General features: G+C 40.2%; 1 protein-coding gene across 2 annotated transcripts in view; it reads right to left on the reverse strand.

Moving 5' to 3' along the window:
- Positions 1–19,053, reverse strand: part of CDH18 (cadherin 18) — a gene marked incomplete at its 5' end in the record, with an annotated part of 209,102 nt that extends 190,049 nt beyond the window's left edge. For both annotated transcript variants that reach the window (XM_081323254.1, XM_081323253.1), the window contains one exon: positions 18,826–19,053. In XM_081323254.1, the coding sequence (XP_081179380.1) occupies positions 18,826–19,053 (228 nt within the window). The remainder of the gene's footprint in view (positions 1–18,825) is intronic.
- Between the last annotated feature and the right edge of the window lie 2,565 nt (positions 19,054–21,618).

Here is a 21,618-nt window from a genome sequence, read left to right on the forward strand (position 1 = left end):
TTTTACTCCAGTGAACACAATTCTTGTTATGTATGATATTTCTGGTTCAATTCTGCAATCACTGATCTACCATACAATCTTCATTCCTTAAAATGTATGTATAATGCTAATAGGGACATTTCTGCTAAAGCAGAACAACACAAGTTGTATAGCAGATAGTTGTATAAAGTCCTTTGCCTCATGTAACTATGTTAAAGTAATACACCAGCCTAGCATTTCTAATGACTTTTTCCCCAACCAATTTGTCTATTAAGCAATTATTGCAACCTTCTACATTACTGCACTATGATAATGTAATTAGGTTTAGTCAAGCACCAAAGACATTTGGTTATATTTATTAAACAATTAGCATTCTGAAGTGGATTGGCTGCATTGTAAACTAGCAGTGAATGCCCCAACTGTGACTGTTACAAGGCCTGGGTCATGTAATAAATGCCTAAGCATAATACTGCCAAAGTAATAAAATAGAACGGTCACATTAGAGCTGGATAAATTAGCCTATTAATATGTGCTCTCATCTATACTTGCCATTTTAAAAAGGAAAAGAGAAACAAACAAGGTTATAACACTTTTTTCATTTCTTGGCTATTGCATTAAGCCAGTAAATAATTATTTCTTAGTTCCCCCCCACTCCAAAATAAGAAAATAGTGGTATACTGTCTGTAAATCCAGTATAATAACTAACAGCCTGAAAAAGTCATACAACCTTTTAATAATATTTTAATAAGCCTGGTAGCAATTCAATACTAAGCAAATTGTATTTTTTTCTTTAATCAACTATGTTAAAATGCTGTATCAGAACAGTGTGATATCTAAGCCATGACTTATTCAGATACAGGACTTTGTACAACGATTCTGTCCTCAAGATCCTTACATGGTTTGTACCATGCTCTTCAGTTCCTGCTTTTACAGATTTGGGAAATCCAAAGTGGTTTTGTGGTCAAATAACAGGATCTTCCACATGATTGGACACCTCCTTTTTCAGGTTTCTGAATAACCCCCAAAAGGTAAATCCATCATCAAATGACTGTTAATAAAAGCCCACCTAAGATTCCTGGCTTAATATAAGGAGGTCAGGAGCTTGTATTTAGTAAAATGCTAACATATATTTTGAGTCATACATGTAAATGCACCTTAAATTATTTATGGGCTCCATTCCCACAACTTTCCAATAGTTGAATGTTCTCCCAAACATCAATCTTTTTCTTAACTCTCCAGAATTCCCTAACATATAATAACATACTCATACAATTGGTATCTAGATAATCATTTCAAAGTTTGCTGTTCTGAAATCTCAATTGGAAAAATGCCTACAGTAATCAGTGAAGCTTTGTTTTAAAACACACAGTTTATGGTTTATTCATTAAACTCCAGCATTAAACATATATTATAACTAATGTCTAACTAAAGAGTCATGAATGTAATATATATTTAAGGAAATGCTGATAAAGAATCTGCTTTTCAGAAGTAACCCAACCATGAAAAAAGTCTTCATAATCTTTGTAAGATTATGTTGCCAGTCAAAATCAACTACAGAATGAAAACTGAAAATCTAGTACCAGAAGTGATTCCTGCAATTAAAGAATTTTATTAAAAATAACCTCCATATTGCCCACACATACAAATACATACGAATATTAAACTAATTCTTACTAAAGGATATAGGGAGAATATATATATATATATATATATATATATATATATATATATATATATATATATATATATATATATATATATATATATATATATATATATTGTTTTCGTAGATTCTCGCGGGTGTCTGTATGTGTAGATCTAGAGTCTCGGGTTTCTTCCCGAGAAAGGAAAGGAACGCGGGAAGAAACCCGAGACTCTAGATCTACATATATATATATATATATATATATATATATATATATATATATATATATATATATGTTGTTGTTGTTGTTAGTTGCGAAGTTGTGTCCGACCCATCGCAACCCTATGGACAATGTTCCTCCACGCCTTCCTGTCCTCTACCATCTTCTGGAGTCCAGTTAAGCTCACGCCTACTGCTTCAGTGACTCCATCCAGCCACCTCATTCTCTGTCGTCCCCTTCTTCTATTGCCCTCAATCTTTCCCAGCATTAGGCTCTTCTCCAGTGAGTCCTTCCTCCTCATTAGGTGGCCAAAGTATTTGAGTTTTAGCTTCAGGATCTGGCCTTCTAAAGAGCAGTCAGGGTTGATCTCCTCTAGGACTGACCGGTTTGATCGCCTTGCAGTCCAAGGGACTCGCAGGAGTCTTCTCCAGCACCAGAGTTCAAAGGCCTCAATTCTTTTGCGCTCAGCCTTTCTTATGGTCCAACTTTCACTGCCATACATTGCAACTGGGAAGACCATAGCCTTGACTATACGCACTTTTGTTGACAGGGTGATGTCTCTGCTTTTTAGTGTGCTGTCTAGATTTGCCATGGCTTTCCTCCCTAGGAGCAAGCGTCTTTTAATTTCTTGACTACAGTCCCCATCTGCAGTGATCTTGGAGCCCAGGAAAATAAAATCTGTCACTACCTCCATTTCTTCCCCATCTATTTGCCAGGAATTAAGAGGGCCGGATGCCATGATCTTACTTTTCTTAATGTTTAGTTTCAACCCAACTTTTGCACTCTCCTTCTTCACTCGCAACAAGAGACTCTTCAGTTCCTCTTCACTTTCTGCCATTAGAGTGGTATCATCTGCATATCTTAGGTTGTTGATATTTCTTCCAGCAATCTTAATTCCAACTTTTGATTCATCTAGCCCTGCCTTTCTCATGATGTGCTCTGCATATAAGTTAAATAGGCAAGGCGACAGTATACAGCCTTGCCGGACTCCTTTCCCAATTTTGAACCAATCAGTGGTTCCGTGTCCAGTTCTCACTGTTGCTTCTTGGCCCGCATATAGGTTTCTCAAGAGACAAATAAGATGTTCTGGTACTCCCATCTCTTTAAGAACTTGCCACAGTTTGTTATGATCCACACAATCAAAGGCTTTAGCATAGTCAATGAAGCAGAAGTAGATGTTTTTCTGGAATTCCCTAGCTTTCTCCATGATCCAGCATATGTTGGCTATTGTCATCACAAACCTCTACATGGTACACTTTGAAACCCTCGCTCTAGAAAAATCCAACCGCAAACCCAAACTGTGGCTCAGATACGTAGATGACACCTTTGTAATCTGGCCACACGGCAAAGAAAAACTGGATGACTTCCTCACACACCTCAATAGCCTACACCCCAAAATACAATTCACCATGGAAACAGAAGCTAACAACCAACTTCCCTTCCTTGATGTCTTAGTCTACAAGAAATCCAATGGCTCCCTAGGACACACTATCTACCATAAAAAAACACACACAAACCGCTATCTGAACACACTCTCACACCACCACCCAGCACAGATCAACTCCGTAGCCCAGACACTCATCTCCAGAACAAAACACCTAGCTGACGAACAACACCTAAAAACCGAACTACACACTCTCACTAATGTACTAACAGCCAATGGATTCCAAAGAAACACGATTACCAACTTAATCCGAAGAGAGACACCCACAAAAACCCAAGACAGAGAACAAGAAAATGGCAAAGCCCTCCTCCCATACTTAAAAGGGACCACAGACAGAATCAGCAAGGTCCTCCAAAAACACAACATCAAAACAGCATTCTACACAGACAGAAAAATATCCACCATCCTAAGAAACCCCAAGGACATAATTGGGTTAGAAAACCAAGGAGTATGCGAAATCCCATGCACCACCTGCCCCACCACATACATCGGACAGACCAACAGAAGAATAAGTGCACGCATTGAAGAGCACAAAAACTCACTCAGAAAGGGAGAACAAACTTCATCCCTGGTCCAACACTTTGAAGCCACGGGACATGAAATTGATTTTAAAAAAACCAAAACTATCGCCAAAATTGAACATTTTAACAACAGAATAATCAGAGAAGCCATTGAGATAGAAAAACGCCCCCACAGCATGAATAAACGAGATGATACCTCTCGCCTACCAGCCATTTGGAAACCCGCCTTGATTGAGAGACGAGGCCCAACCACCAAGAATGATACCAGACCCAAACTCATGATAACATCACATGACATCACCACCACACAACCATTCAAAAAGCAAATCCAAACCCACAATGATAACGAGGCACAACCACAAAACAGAAACCTAACTACAGCTGCAACATCAGCCACTTTAAACCCCTCCAAACCACACAATAAGCAAACTGACACCCACTATAAAAACATGGCACCACCACAAACACGAAGCCGAACAAAAGCAGCACAACTCACCAGCTCAGTTCTAAGGCTGGCAGCTGAGACCAGCCCATCCACTCAGAACACACCCCCACCCAATCAGAACACACCCACCATTCAAAACACACCCCCACCCAATCAGAACACACTTGGTCCCCCACCCAATCAGAGCACACCTCCACCCACAGAACACACCCCCTCTGGCAGTTTAAAAAAGAGGAACAAACAGCCACATGCTTCTCCCAGAAGAAGGAAGCTAAAGCCACCAGCCTGATGATGACGGATGGGATTCCGTCGAAACGTTGCGCCTACACCTTTAGTTCTACGCGGGGAAAAACCCGAATAACCAAAGATCCATATATATATATATATATATAGTGTGTCCTAGGGAACTGTTGGATTTCTTGTAGACTAAGACATCAAGGAAGGGAAGTTGGTTGTTAGCTTCTGTTTCCATGGTGAATTGTATTTTGGGGTGTAGGCTATTGAGGTGTGTGAGGAAGTCATCCAGTTTTTCTTTGCCGTGTGGCCAGATTACAAAGGTGTCATCTACGTATCTGAGCCACAGTTTGGGTTTGCGGTTGGATTTTTCTAGAGCGAGGGTTTCAAAGTGTACCATGTAGAGGTTTGTGATGACAGGTGAAAGGGGTGATCCCATGGGTGCTCCTTCCATTTGTTGGTATCTTTGTCCATTGTAGATGAAGTATGTGTTTGATAGGCAGTGGTTGGTCAGATGTAGGATGTGTTTTTGGGGGTTCTATTTATTTAGGATAGCTGTCAAGGCTTCTTTGATTGGCACTTGGGTGAATAGAGATATGACATCGAAGCTCACAAGTAGGTCACAGGGCTGTAGGTTTAGTTTACTTATGATCTCTATGAATTGGAATGAGTTTTGTACATGTGAGGTGATGGAATTTGCGTAAGGCTGTAGTTGTTTGGCACACGGCTCCCTAGGACACACTATCTACCATAAAAAAACACACACAAACCGCTATCTGAACGCACTCTCACACCACCACCCAGCACAGATCAACTCCGTAGCCAAGACACTCACTAGCTGATGAACAACACCTAAAAACCAAACTTCACACTCTCACTAATGTACTAACAGCCAATGGATTCCAAAGAAACATGATTACCAACTTAATCCGAAGAGAGACACCCACAAAAACCCAAGACAGAGAACAAGAAAATGGCAAAGCCATCCTCCCATACTTAAAAGGGACCACAGACAGAATCAGCAAGATCCTCCGAAAACACAACATCAAAACAGCATTCTACACAGACAGAAAAATATCCACCATCCTAAGAAACCCCAAAGACATAATTGGGTTAGAAAACCAAGGAGTATACGAAATCCCATGCACCACCTGCCCCACCACATACATCGGACAGACCAACAGAAGAATAAGTGCACGCATTGAAGAGCACAAAAACTCACTCAGAAAGGGAGAACAAACTTCATCCCTGGTCCAACACTTTGAAGCCACGGGACATGAAATTGATTTTAAAAAAACCAAAACTATCGCCAAAATTGAACATTTTAACAACAGAATAATCAGAGAAGCCATTGAGATAGAAAAACGCCCCCACAGCATGAATAAACGAGATGATACCTCTCGCCTACCAGCCATTTGGAAACCCGCCTTGATTGAGAGACGAGGCCCAACCACCAAGAATGATACCAGACCCAAACTCATGATAACATCACATGACATCACCACCACACAACCATTCAAAAAGCAAATCCAAACCCACAATGATAACGAGGCACAACCACAAAACAGAAACCTAACTACAGCTGCAACATCAGCCACTTTAAACCCCTCCAAACCACACAATAAGCAAACTGACACCCACTATAAAAACATGGCACCACCACAAACACGAAGCCGAACAAAAGCAGCACAACTCACCAGCTCAGTTCTAAGGCTGGCAGCTGAGACCAGCCCATCCACTCAGAACACACCCCCACCCAATCAGAACACACCCACCATTCAAAACACACCCCCACCCAATCAGAACACACTTGGTCCCCCACCCAATCAGAGCACACCTCCACCCACAGAACACACCCCCTCTGGCAGTTTAAAAAAGAGGAACAAACAGCCACATGCTTCTCCCAGAAGAAGGAAGCTAAAGCCACCAGCCTGATGATGACGGATGGGATTCCGTCGAAACGTTGCGCCTACACCTTTAGTTCTACGCGGGGAAAAACCCGAATAACCAAAGATCCATATATATATATATATATAGTGTGTCCTAGGGAACTGTTGGATTTCTTGTAGACTAAGACATCAAGGAAGGGAAGTTGGTTGTTAGCTTCTGTTTCCATGGTGAATTGTATTTTGGGGTGTAGGCTATTGAGGTGTGTGAGGAAGTCATCCAGTTTTTCTTTGCCGTGTGGCCAGATTACAAAGGTGTCATCTACGTATCTGAGCCACAGTTTGGGTTTGCGGTTGGATTTTTCTAGAGCGAGGGTTTCAAAGTGTACCATGTAGAGGTTTGTGATGACAGGTGAAAGGGGTGATCCCATGGGTGCTCCTTCCATTTGTTGGTATCTTTGTCCATTGTAGATGAAGTATGTGTTTGATAGGCAGTGGTTGGTCAGATGTAGGATGTGTTTTTGGGGGTTCTATTTATTTAGGATAGCTGTCAAGGCTTCTTTGATTGGCACTTGGGTGAATAGAGATATGACATCGAAGCTCACAAGTAGGTCACAGGGCTGTAGGTTTAGTTTACTTATGATCTCTATGAATTGGAATGAGTTTTGTACATGTGAGGTGATGGAATTTGCGTAAGGCTGTAGTTGTTTGGCACACGGCTCCCTAGGACACACTATCTACCATAAAAAAACACACACAAACCGCTATCTGAACGCACTCTCACACCACCACCCAGCACAGATCAACTCCGTAGCCAAGACACTCACTAGCTGATGAACAACACCTAAAAACCAAACTTCACACTCTCACTAATGTACTAACAGCCAATGGATTCCAAAGAAACATGATTACCAACTTAATCCGAAGAGAGACACCCACAAAAACCCAAGACAGAGAACAAGAAAATGGCAAAGCCATCCTCCCATACTTAAAAGGGACCACAGACAGAATCAGCAAGATCCTCCGAAAACACAACATCAAAACAGCATTCTACACAGACAGAAAAATATCCACCATCCTAAGAAACCCCAAAGACATAATTGGGTTAGAAAACCAAGGAGTATACGAAATCCCCCCTTCATGGATTACTGCCTTGTCGTGGCGAAGGGGCTTGCGTAATTCAATGAAGCTATGAGCTATGCCGTGCAGGGCCACCCAAGACGGACAGGTCATAGCCGAGAGTTCTGACAAAACGTGATCCACTGGAGAAGGAAATGGCAACCCACTCCAGTATCTTTGCCATGAAAACCCTATGGACAGTACCAAAAGGCAAAACGATATGACGCTGGAAGATGAGCCCCTCAGGTCGGAAGGCGTCCAATATGCTACTGGGGAAGAGCAGAGGGCTAGTACTAGTAGCGCCAGAAAGAATGAAGCGACTGGGCCAAAGCCGAAAGGACGCTCAGCTGTGGATGTGTCTGGTGGTGAAAGGAAAGTCCGATGCTGTAAAGATTTTTTCTCCATAGGAACCTGGAATGTAAGATCCATGAATCAAGGAAAGCTGGACGTGGTCAAACAAGAGATGACAAGACTGAACATCGACATCTTAGGTATCAGCGAACTAAAATGGACAGGAATGGGTGAATTTAATTCAGATGACCACCAGGTATACTACTGCGGGCAAGAATCCCTCAGAAGAAATGGAGTAGCCTTCATAGTCAATAAAAGAGTAGGAAAAGCAATACTGGGATACAATCCTCAAAATGACAGAATGATCTCAGTTCGAATCCAAGGCAAACCATTCAATATCACAGTAGTCCAAGTCTATGCCCCAACCACCAGTGCTGAAGAGGATGAAATTGACCAGTTCTATGAAGCCCTACAGCACCTTATAGAACTAACACCAAAAAATGATGTCCTTATCATCATGGGGGATTGGAATGCTAAAGTAGGAAGCCAAAAGATAACCGGAATAACAGGCAAGTTTGGCCTTGGAGTACAAAATGAAGCAGGGCACAGGCTGATAGAATTTTGTCAAGAGAATACGATGGTCATAGCAAACACTCTTTTCCAACAACCCAAGAGACGGCTCTACACATGGACATCACCAGACGGTCAACACAGAAATCAGATTGACTATATGCTCTGCAGCCAAAGATGGAGAAGCTCTATACAGTCAGTAAAAACAAGACCAGGAGCTGACTGTGGCTCAGATCATGAGCTTCTCCTTGCAAAGTTTAAGCTTAAACTGAAGAAAGTAGGGAAAAGCACTAGGCCACTCAGGTATGAATTAAATCATATCCCTGTTGAATATACAGTAGAGGTGACAAATAGATTTAAGGAATTAGATCTGATAGACAGAGTGCCTGAAGAACTATGGACAGAGGTTCGCGACATTGTACAACAGGTAGCAACCAAAACCATCCCAAAGAAAAAGAAATGCAAGAAAGCAAAATGGCTGTCTGAGGAAGCTTTGCAAATAGCTGAGGAAAGGAGGGAAGCAAAAGGCAAGGGAGAAAAACATAGATATGCCCAATTGAATGCAGAATTCCAGAGAATAGCTAGAAGAGATAAGAATGCCTTCTTAAATGAACAGTGCAAAGAAATAGAAGAAAACAATAGAATAGGGAGGACCAGAGATCTTTTCAAGAAAATTGGAGAGATGAAGGGAACGTTTAATGCAAAAATGGGCATGATAAAGGACCAAAATGGCAGGGACCTAACAGAGGCAGAAGAGATTAAGAAGAGGTGGCAAAATTACACAGAAGAACTATACAAGAATGAGCTTAATGTCCCAGATAATCACAATGAGTTGGTCACTGACCTCGAGCCAGACATCCTAGAATGTGAAGTGAAGTGGGCCTTAGAAAAGCTGAGCAACAACAAAGCTAGTGGAGGTGACAGTATTCCAGCTGAGCTATTCAAAATCTTAAAAGACAGTGCAGTAAAAGTGCTACACTCAATTTGCCAGCAAATTTGGAAAACTCAACAGTGGCCACAGGATTGGAAAAGATCAGTTTACATTCCAATTCCAAAGAAAGGCAGTGCCAAAGAATGTTCAAACTATCGCACCATTGCACTCATTTCTCATGCTAGTAAAGTCATGCTTAAAATCCTACAAGCTAGACTTCAGCAGTATGTGGATCGAGAACTACCAGAAGTACAGGCAGGATTTCGAAGAGGCAGAGGAACTAGAGATCAAATTGCCAACATACGCTGGATCATGGAGAAAGCTAGGGAGTTCCAGAAAAACATCTACTTCTGCTTCATTGACTATGCTAAAGCCTTTGATTGTGTGGATCATAACAAACTGTGGCAAGTTCTTAAAGAGATGGGAGTACCAGACCATCTTATTTGTCTCTTGAGAAACCTATATGCGGGTCAAGAAGCAACAGTGAGAACTGGACACGGAACCACTGATTGGTTCAAAATTGGGAAATGAGTCCGGCAAGGCTGTATACTGTCACCCTGCCTATTTAACTTATATGCAGAGCATATCATGAGAAAGGCAGGGCTAGATGAATCAAAAGTTGGAATTAAGATTGCCGGAAGAAATATCAACAACCTAAGATACGCAGATGATACCACTCTAATGGCAGAAAGTGAAGAAGAACTAAAGAGCCTCTTGTTGCGGGTGAAGAAGGAGAGTGCAAAACTTGGGTTGAAACTTAACATTAAGAAAACCAAGATCATGGCATCTGGCCCTCTCAATTCCTGGCAAATAGATGGGGAAGAAATGGAGGTAGTGACAGATTTTATTTTCCTGGGCTCCAAGATCACTGCAGATGGGGACTGTAGCCAAGAAATTAAAAGACGCTTGCTCCTGGGGAGGAAAGCCATGGCAAATCTAGACAGCACACTAAAAAGCAGAGACATCACCCTGTCAACAAAAGTGCGTATAGTCAAGGCTATGGTCTTCCCAGTTGCAATGTATGGCAGTGAAAGTTGGACCATAAGAAAGGCTGAGCGCCAAAGAATTGAGGCCTTTGAACTATGGTGCTGGAGAAGACTCCTGCGAGTCCCTTGGACTGCAAGGCGATCAAACCGGTCAGTCCTAGAGGAGATAAACCCTGACTGCTCTTTAGAAGGCCAGATCCTGAAGCTAAAACTCAAATACTTTGGCCACCTAATGAGAAGGAAGGACTCACTGGAGAAGAGCCTAATGCTGGGAAAGATCGAGGGCAATAGAAGAAGGGGACGACAGAGAATGAGGTGGCTGGATGGAGTCACTGAAGCTGTAGGCGTGAGCTTAAATGGACTCCAGAAGATGGTAGAGGACAGGAAGGCCTGGAGGAACATTGTCCATAGGGTCGCGATGGGTCGGACACGACTTCGCAGCTAACAACAAATACGAAATCCCATGCACCACCTGCCCCACCACATATATCAGACAGACCAACAGAAGAATAAGTGCACGCATTGAAGAGCACAGGAACTCACTCAGAAAGGGAGAACAAACTTCATCCCTGTTCCAACACTTTAAAGCCACGGGACATGAAATTGATTTTTAAAAAACCAAAACTATCGCCAAAATTGAACATTTTAACAACAGAATAATCAGAGAAGCCATTGAGATAGAAAAACGCCCCCACAGCATGAACAAACGAGATGATACCTCTCACCTACCAGCCATTTGGAAACCCACCTTGATTGACAGACGAGTCCCAACCACCAAGAATGATACCAGACCCAAACTCATGATAACATCACATGACATCACCACCACACAACCATTCAAAAAGCAAATCCGAACCCACAACGATAACAACACACAACCACAAAACAGAAACCTAACTACAGCTGCAACATCAGCCACTTTGTTGTTGTTAGTTGCGAAGTCGTGTCCGACCCATCGCGACCCTATGGACAATGTTCCTCCAGGCCTTCCTGTCCTCTACCATCTTCTGAAGTCCATTTAAGCTCACACCTACTGCTTCAGTGACTCCATCCAGCCACCTCATTCTCTGTCATCCCCTTCTTCTATTGCCCTCAATCTTTCCCAGCATTAGGCTCTTCTCCAGTGAGTCCTTCCTTCTCATTAGATGGCCAAAGTATTTGAGTTTGAGCTTCAGGATCTGGCCTTATAAAGAGCAGTCAGGGTTGATCTCCTCTAGGACTGACCGGTTTGATCGCCTTGCAGTCCAAGGGACTCGCAGGAGTCTTCTCCAGCACCATAGTTCAAAGGCTTCAATTCTTTGGCGCTCAGCCTTTCTTATGGTCCAGCTTTCACTGCCATACATTGCAACTGGGAAGACCATAGCCTTCACTATACGCACTTTGGTTGGCAGGGTGATGTCTCTGCTTTTTATTGTGCTGTCTAGATTTGCCATGGCTTTCCTCCCCAGGAGCAATCGTCTTTTAATTTCTTGGCTACAGTCCCCATCTGCAGTGATCTTGGAGCCCAGGAAAATAAAATCTGTCACTACCTCCATTTCTTCCCCATCTATTTGCCAGGAATTGAGAGGGCCGGATGCCATGATCTTGGTTTTCTTAATGTTAAGTTTCAACCCAACTTTTGCACTCTCCTTCTTCACTCGCAACAAGAGGCTCTTTAGTTCCTCTTCACTTTCTGCCATTAGAGTGGTATCATCTGCATATCTTAGGTTGTTGATATTTCTTCCAGCAATCTTAATTCCAACTTTTGATTCATCTAGCCCTGCCTTTCTCATGATGTGCTCTGCATATAAGTTAAATAGGCAAGGTGACAGTATACAGCCTTGCCGGACTCCTTTCCCAATTTTGAACCAATCAGTGGTTCCGTGTCCAGTTCTCACTGTTGCTTCTTGGCCCGCATATAGGTTTCTCAAGAGACAAATAAGATGTTCTGGTACTCCCATCTCTTTAAGAACTTGCCACAGTTTGTTATGATCCACACAATCAAAGGCTTTAGCATAGTCAATGAAGCAGAAGTAGATGTTTTTCTGGAATTCCCTAGCTTTCTCCATGATCCAGCGTATGTTAGCAATTTGATCTCTAGTTCCTCTGCCTCTTCGAAATCCTGCCTGTACTTCTGGTAGTTCTCGATCCACATACTGCTGGAGTCTAGCTTGTAGAATTTTAAGCATAACTTTACTAGCATGAGAAATGAGAGCAATGGTGCGATAGTTTGAACATTCTTTGGCACTGCCTTTCTTTGGAATTGGAATGTAAACTGATCTTTTCCAATCCTGTGGCCACTGTTGAGTTTTCCAAATTTGCTGGCAAATTGAGTGTAGCACCTTTACTGCATCGTCTTTTAAGATTTTGAATAGCTCAGCTGGAATACTGTCACCTCCACTAGCTTTGTTGTTGCTCAGCTTTTCTAAGGCCCACTTCACTTCACATTCTAGGATGTCTGGCTCGAGGTCAGTGACCACCTCATTGTGATTGTCTGGGATGTTAAGCTCATTCCTGTATAGTTCTTCTGTGTAATTTTGCCACCTCTTCTTAATCTCTTCTGCCTCTGTTAGGTCCCTGCCATTTTGGTCCTTTATCATGCCCATTTTTGTATGAAACATTCCTTTCATCTCTCCAATTTTCTTGAAAAGATCTCTGGTCCTCCCTATTCTATTGTTTTCTTCTATTTCTTTGCATTGTTCATTTAAGAAGGCATTCTTATCTCTTCTAGCTATTCTTTGGAATTCTGCATTTAATTGGGCATATCTTTCTTTTTCTCCCTTGCCTTTCGCTTCCCTCCTTTCCTCAGCTATTTGCAAAGCTTCCTCAGACAGCCATTTTGCTTTCTTGCATTTCTTTTTCTTTGGGATGGTTTTGATTGCTACCTGTTGTACAATGTTGCGAACCTCTGTCCATAGTTCTTCAGGCACTCTGTCTATCAGATCTAATTCCTTAAATCTATTTGTCACCTCTACTGTATATTGAAAAGGGATATGATTTAACTCATACCTGACTGGCCTAGCGCTTTTCCCTACTTTCTTTAATTTAAGCCTAAACTTTGCAACAAGAAGCTCATGGTCTGAGCCACAGTCAGCTCCTGGTCTTGTTTTTACTGACTATATAGAGCTTCTCCATCTTTGGCTGCAGAGCATATAGTCAATCTGATTTCTATGTTGACCGTCTGGTGATGTCCATGTGTAAAGCCGTCTCTTGGGTTGTTGGAAAAGAGTGTTTGCTATGACCATCGTATTCTCTTGACAAAATTCTATCATCCTGTGCCCTGCTTCATTTTGTACTCCAAGGCCAAACTTGCCTGTTATTCCGGTTATCTTTTGGCTTCCTACTTTAGCATTCCAATCCCCCATGACGATATGGACATCATTTTTGGGTGTTAGTTCTATAAGGTGCTGTAGGGCTTCATAGAACCGGTCAATTTCATCCTCTTCAGCACCAGTGGTTGGGGCATAGACTTGGACTACTGTGATATTGAATGGTTTGCCTTGGATTCGAACTGAGATCATTCTGTCATTTTGAGGATTGTATCCCAGTATTGCTTTTCCTACTTTTTTATTGACTATGAAGGCTACTCCATTTCTTCTGAGGGATTCTTGCCCGCAGTAGTGTACCTGATGGTCATCTGAATTAAATTCACCCATTCCTGTCCATTTTAGTTCGCTGATACCTAAGATGTCGATGTTTAGTCTTGTCATCTCTTGTTTGACCACGTCCAGCTTTCCTTGATTCATGGATCTTACATTCCAGGTTCCTATGGAGAAAAAATCTTTACAGCATCGGACTTTCCTTTCACCACCAGACATATCCACAGCTGAGCGTCCTTTCGGCTTTGGCCCAGTCACTTCATTCTTTCTGGCGCTACTAGTACTAGCCCTCTGCTCTTCCCCAGTAGCATATTGGACGCCTTCCGACCTGAGGGGCTCATCTTCCAGCGTCATATCATTTTGCCTTTTGGTACTGTCCATAGGGTTTTCATGGCAAAGATACTGGAGTGGTTTGCCATTTCCTTCTCCAGTGGATCACGTTTTGTCAGAACTCTCTGCTATGACCTTTCCATCTTGGGTGGCCCTGCACGGCATAGCTCATAGCTTCATTGAATTACGCAAGCCCCTTCGCCACGACAAGGCAGTAATCCATGAAGGAGATCAGCCACTTTAAACCCCTCTAAACCACACAATAAGCAAACTGACACCCACTATAAAAACATGGCACCACCACAAACACGGAGCCAAACAAAAGCAGCACAACTCACCAGTTCAGTTCTAAGACTGGCAGCTGAGACCAGCCCATCCACTCAAAACACACCCCCACCCAATCAGAACACAGCCCCCATTCAAAACACACCCCCACCCAATCAGAACACAGCTAACCCCCCACCCAATCAGAGCACACCTCCACCCACAGAACACACCCCCTCTGGCAGTTTAAAAAAGAGGAACAAACAGCCACTACCACACACTTCTCCCAGAAGAACGTAGCTGAAGCCACCAGCCTGAGGATGATGGATGAGATTTCGTTGAAACGTTGCTCTTATACCTTCAATTCTACGTGGGGAAAAAACCGAATGACCAAAGATCTACATACAAACACCCGCGAAAACCTCAGAAAACATATATATGTATTTGTTTTTGTAGATTTTCACGGGTACAGGTATGTAGGTCTTGGCGTATTCGGGTCTTTTCCCGTGTAAGATTGATAGTGTCTTGGCGACGTTTCGACGAGGTCCCACTCGTCATATTCAGGCTGGTGTCCTCGTGCTTGCACAAGCACGAAACCGAAGACACCAGCCTGAAGATAACGAGTGGGACCTCGTTGAAACGTTGCCAAGACACTATCAATCTTACATGGGAAAAGACCTGAATACGCGAAGACCTACATATATATATATTCATGAATTACAGAAAAGATGCAATATATTTATGCCATATTTATTAAGCAACTGGTAACCAACACATTTTCTAACACTTCATTTATTTCTAAGGGAAATATTATGGGCACCATACCAAAAACTGATAGGGCAGGATTCTAATGACTCAGGAGAACTAACATAGATTCAGTGCCCTGATCAAAAGTAAAACAAGGCTAACATTATTAGAAATATTGCAATATTTAAAAAGGCTGTTTTTATTGGCCATTATCCTTCATGGGAAAAAAATCCTATTTCTTTAGGGAAAATTGGTCTTTGTACATTAAGATTAGACTCCAGCTTCTTAGATAAGCAGCTAAATTGGCTTAATTACACAGCTGGGTATTAGGTAGTGATAATTGCTATCATGTCCTGGTAGAGATTTTCTCTCATTTTATAATGATCTCAATGGAACATATTAAACATTTGGTTCCTTCTTCACATTTTGTCCATCATTTGCCTTTGATACATATACTGTACACCACATACAACATACCCACATATAACATGCCAATATAACATATTTTTAGAGGTTTAATTTTTTTTCTAGGGTTGAAATAAGTCCTTCTTACTGCCAGATTTATGATGAAAAGATGCAATAATACTCTTCAATGAAACTATTCAGGCATATAATAGTGGAGCTGAAATCTTCTTGAGGCCCTGAAGACTAAGAAATGGTGATAAATATAAAAAATTAAGGAATTAGCAGGGTTTTTCCACTTCCTCCAAGATTTACTTGATTTAATGTGCTGATAAGCAGCTTCCATCCTTACTTGTATCACAGTTAAAACCATAAGGCAGGAAATGAATGTATATTTTAAGGGTCATATTAGAAGAATTCTCAATGTCATGATAGATAGATAGATAGATAGATAGATAGATAGATAGATAGATAGATAGATAGATAGATAGATAGATAGATAATAGATAGATAGATAGATAGATAGATAGATAGATAGATAGATAGATAGATAGATAGATAGATAGATAGAAAGATAGATAGATAGATAAAATTAATTGATTGTATGCCAGTTGGTGTCAACTCATAGCAAACACTCAGATTTCTCCAAGATGAAAAAAAAGAGACAAAATTAATAGAAACCTGACGTAAGAGGAGAAACACATATTATAAACAAAAGAAACAAACAAAGACAGCATGACTATAGATTGTGTGAAGTATTTGTCTCTATAATTAATCAAAATGTATAGGTTTCATTTTAAGGTGGAAAAAAGTCAAACAGACAAAATAGGTAAAGAACTTTGTGTCTTAATTATAATCACTATCACTTAATGTCACTATCAACTTATCTGCAAACTGCGACTGATTTTCCTATAGTTTTATTTTTAAGTAGATGCATTTATAGATGAGGAAAGCTTCTGATTTTGATTATACTGTAAATGTAATATAGGAGATGAAAGATGTCCAATTATTTCTGATATTTTCTCAACCTTGATATCTCTCTTTGTCACACATGCAACCCTAATTACAAGTGACTCTATAATGCTCATATTTCTGCCATCTGCCAAATAAATAAGAGACAGAGGATAATTTAGATTAAAAAAAAACAACTTGGAAGATTGAAATATGCCTTCCATTTTTCTTCTCTGATCAAATTGACAAATATATGTATCTCTGCTGTAGCCATAATTGCTTTTGCTTTTAAAGTATGAGAGCCTACTCGCATTATAACATTACTTTGCCTAAAAACAAAGATCTGTCCCTTTAGTTTGGTACAAAGCCTGTACAAAACAGGATTAAACATGAACTCAGAAGGAAAAATCTTTAATCGCCACATTTACTAGATATATATATATATATATATATATGTGGAAGGGAATTTTTTTTTTGTTAAAAAAAGTGATTTGCATTTATCAAGTGCCTTTCTGAAGGCACAGAAGTCAGGGCGCAAGCTAGTCTTGTTAAGCTGATCACTTGAAGGGGAGTACAACTATTGTAACTGAACATGAGACACACGCAAGGTGAAATCAAGAAAATGGGTCACTCAAAATTCTTGTTATATATAGTGATTTTTGACATAGCAACCGCTCAGGATGGGCCTCTTCATTTAGTCCAATAACACCTAAATTTTTCCTCTTTTGAAAAAAGCAGATGAGTTTAGAGCAAACAAAGATATCACTAAGTGTGGCTTTGTTTTGTTTTGTCCTCTCTCTCTCTCTCTCTGTTTTGATATAAGGATATGCTAAATTCTAGCAGATATTTGTGTTATTTTTATTTGACAGGTGTTTTGAAATTCTATATCCTTTTTAAATTCCCCCTTATTATTACCAACCTTGTTCACAAAATTAATTTGAAAACAGCTAATGAACCCATTTTGATGACCACATTCTGTCTATATTCCTAAAAGAGAAGTAATATATATTTCACGGTGCAATACTTTCACTGGGGGATTAATATTCAGTTTTTTTCTAAGCTTAATTTGTTGACCAGTGTGGAGAGGTGGTGAGAGCAATCCTATTCACTCTGGGCAGAAAAAACCAGGGGGAGGGGAGATTTATTTTATATTTATTTTATTTTATCTGAGTCTCAACCTTCAAAAAAAGGCTGCTGAATTACATATTAACAATGACAAAGAATAGACAAAGAAGATAACTTAGGTATTTCCTATATCTTTTAGGTTACTGAACCTGTTAATTAAAAATATATTTTTTAAATATATATTTCCATATATATATTAGAGCAGGCCATGGTCCATAACAATTGTGTCATTCACATTCATAGAATGGTACTAAAATATTGTCTCTTTATCTTTCACAACATTACATTACGGAGATCTCCTGACTATATAATCATGAAGGTCTGGCATTATTCCCAATTCAAAATAAAACCAAAACAAATTTGGTAACATGTAAAATACTTGTGTAAATCAGCCGATATTCTAGCAGACACCAAGAATCTTTTTGGACTGTGGCAATACAGAAATATGTTAAATATACACACATACATAGATGCATAGATACATACATACATACACACACACACAAACACACACACACAGAGACAAACCCAGCTAACAGAGCCATATATAAAGATTGCTATGAAAAAAATCCAATGGTTCTCTGATCATTAATTCTATTCTGGATTATAATATTCTCCTACTATAGGCTTAAGCCCAGAGTGAAATTCAAATTCATGCAATTCACATTGTTCCTGTATCTGCAACAAATGCAAATTCTCTAATATTGTGTTGCTAGAATTTATCCTTATATTAGCAATAAATGGCTGTTTATAAGGAAAAATTCCCACAATTAACAGATGTTCTTCCTAGAAATAGTTTCTGTGAAATGTCAAATAAAGTACTATAGTGAAATTACTGAATATAGCAATAGCAATACCACTCAGACTTATATACCGCTTCACAATGCTGAACAGCCCTCTCTAAGCATTCAGCATTTTGCCCCCAACAATCTGGGTCCTCATTTTACCAACCTCGGAAGGATGGAAGGCTGAGTCAACCTTGAGCCGGTGAGACTCAAACTGCCAAACTGTTGGCAGCTGGAAGTCAGCAGAATTAGCCCTCAATACTGCATTCTAACCACTGCTCCAACATGGTTCTTGTATAACATCTGGCCTTGAAGAGGTTTGGAGTTAATTGTGGCACAGAAGGCATCTGTAGAACACTAGAGAGATATTACCTTTCCAACATATTGTGGATCCGGTCCCATGTGCTCTTCTAAAACAAAGAACTGGTTCCATACCCATCCACGTTTGGGGCGATGGTGGACTTCTGTTTCTCCCTCTATGTGTTTGGTTTGATTTCTAGTCACCTTAATGGAGCCATGGTGTGCAGTTCCATAACACCTCTGCACAAAACAGAGACAAACTAGGACTGGGCAGATGCAAGATGTGCTCGTAATTCTCATTGTAGGATCACTTTCCAATTCAAAGTGCTTCTTTCTCCGTTTTCCACTTTCTCTTTTCCACTGTAATCCGTTAATAGCCTCCCATGGATGAAGGAAATAACTGATTTAAAAAAACAGTCCATAAAGTTTGTTTTAGCTTGTCCATGATTCAGTTGCCCATTGGTCTGTTCACATCATGAAAAGCCAAGTGAAGAAACCACTGACATTGGTGATCTTCACAACTGATTGTTGAAGCCACACATTTTATACCTAATGGAAAAGAAAGAAAAAAAATACATATTACTAAGTTCCAAAGTCTCAGTTTTCTATTTTGAATAATGAACATTTTTCTTACGGAATTAGATGGTTAAGCCAAGGAAGTATCCCACAGAAACATTTTGAAAGAATGAACCTCTGAATGGGGTGGACATGCATATAGATTTATGCACTTAAAATTAGTATTGTGTGTCAAGATGAATAGAATCAAGAGAACAAAATTACAATGAGTGTGAAGCCCCCATATACAAATTTATTTTATTTGTGAAGGTTTACCAGTCATTAAAAGCTCTGAAGCAGGTAAGACAATTTCCATACATCATGTTTGTTTAATTTATTTTGGGAAGTTGGCTTTTATACTCATGCTTCTATAAGTAGTCTTTGTCATCCCAATTCAAGAGGGATTATGAGAAGTAAGAAAACTGTAGAAACAGCCCCACATGTATTTCTTTTGGAAAATACAGAACTTTCCACATTACTGGGCAACACATAAAGGCAACTGTTAAACAGTACCTGGATGATATCTCCTAGGCATGGCACAGCATTTTTTTTTGAGCCAACTGAATCTAATTTGCACTTCCCAAATTAGTATGAATTGGAATTTGTTTACCTCCTCCTCTAATATAAGGTAAAGGTAAAGGTTCCCCTGCACGTGCATGCTAGTCGTTTCCGACTCTAGGGGCCGGTGCTCATCTCCGTTTCAAAGCCGAAGAGCCAGCGCTTGTCTGAGGACGTCTCCATGGTCATGTGGCCAGCATGACTAGACGCCAAAGGCGCACGGAACGCTGTTACCTTCCCACCGTAGTGGTCCCTATTTTTCTACTTGCATTTTTTTTACGTGCTTTCGAACTGCTAGGTTGGCAGAAGCTGGGACGAGTAACATGCGCTCACTCTGTTACGCGGCACTCAGGATTCAACCCGCCAAACTGCCAACCTTCTTATCAACAAGCTCAGCGTCCTACTAAATTACGTCTAGTACTTTTTTGAACCTTATTTTGTATCTTCTTAATCCAAAAGTTATTCATCTTAATTCAACAATGAACCAAGCATTACTAAAAGAGATGTTTTACGGTCCAGTAAATCTTGACAAGCTCAAGAATAGCCAAATCTTTGAAATGGAAGTAAGTTGTTGAAAATTTTGTGGGCAGGTACTCTTTAACTTCTCTCTCTCTCTCTCACTCGGGATTTGACCCGCCAAACTGCCGATCTTCTGATCGACAAGCTCAGCGTCCTAACCCACTGAGCCACCGCGTCCCTTCCTCTAATATACACTTTTTCAAATATTCTTAGAGTAATCAAGAGGCTTGAATATTTAAAAACTGCCTAAAATGTTTATATTATAGAAATAAATGCAAATCTTACGCCTTTTTTTAAGTTTGCAAAAGTAAGTAGATATTTGACATGATGGACCGAAGACATAGAACTCTGGAACAGACTGATTTTTAGACTTACCAAGGCACTCCTAATCATTCTACAATGCAGCTACTCCAAAATCTAACAAAACAACAAGTCTCACACACACACAAAATCCATTTCATACCTATGAATACCATTATCTTATGGTAATGTGGCATGAAAGAAAAATGAAATAATATATATTCAGTAGACAGTAGAGCAAACTTTAAGAACACATCTTAAGGGCATATCTGGGCAAGTTCTTGAAAAACAATAGCAAAGGCAAGTCACAGGAAAGATGTAGGATCTGATAACAAATCCAGCACCACCATGGGGGTATGAATTTTCTTGTCTTTCTACACATACATTTAAAAATGGAAATTCCCACTGGAACAAAGTACTGTTACAAGCGTCTACACTCTGTCCAAATGCATTTCTGTCGGGCGTCATCAGGGCAGAGAGCAAACACCAGCCCAGTCTTTTTCTGCTAATTAAGGAGGGAGCTATCCCCCTGGAGATGCATATTTTCCAATACAAATGAAGCAATAACAGCAAGATGGCACCCTAGCTTTTCTCAAAAGAAATAATGTGAATAGTTTATACCACTTCATGCTTCTAGCCTCTACTTTCATTTCTCCTTCCAAAGAATTAATCCTGTTAGATACAGATCAGTGTTTTACATGTGCATTGTACTTTGCTACCTGAAATGCCTAAAAATATACTTGTATAAGGAATATTGTTAACTTTTGCATATCTTGTTTTTTTCACAAAACAAAACATAGCATATAGACTTTGATCATTTCAGCTTTTGAAATCTGTATATTTTTTTCTCAGTCAGAGAAAAGGAATAAAGCTTTTGTTGCATGTAGCTATTGTTCCTTTTCTATTTTTCTTTTCTTTCTGTACATGGCAGTC

Source organism: Vipera berus (genome assembly GCF_964194415.1).
Source record: "Vipera berus genome assembly, chromosome: 3".
Classification (NCBI taxonomy): Eukaryota; Metazoa; Chordata; class Lepidosauria; order Squamata; family Viperidae; genus Vipera; species Vipera berus.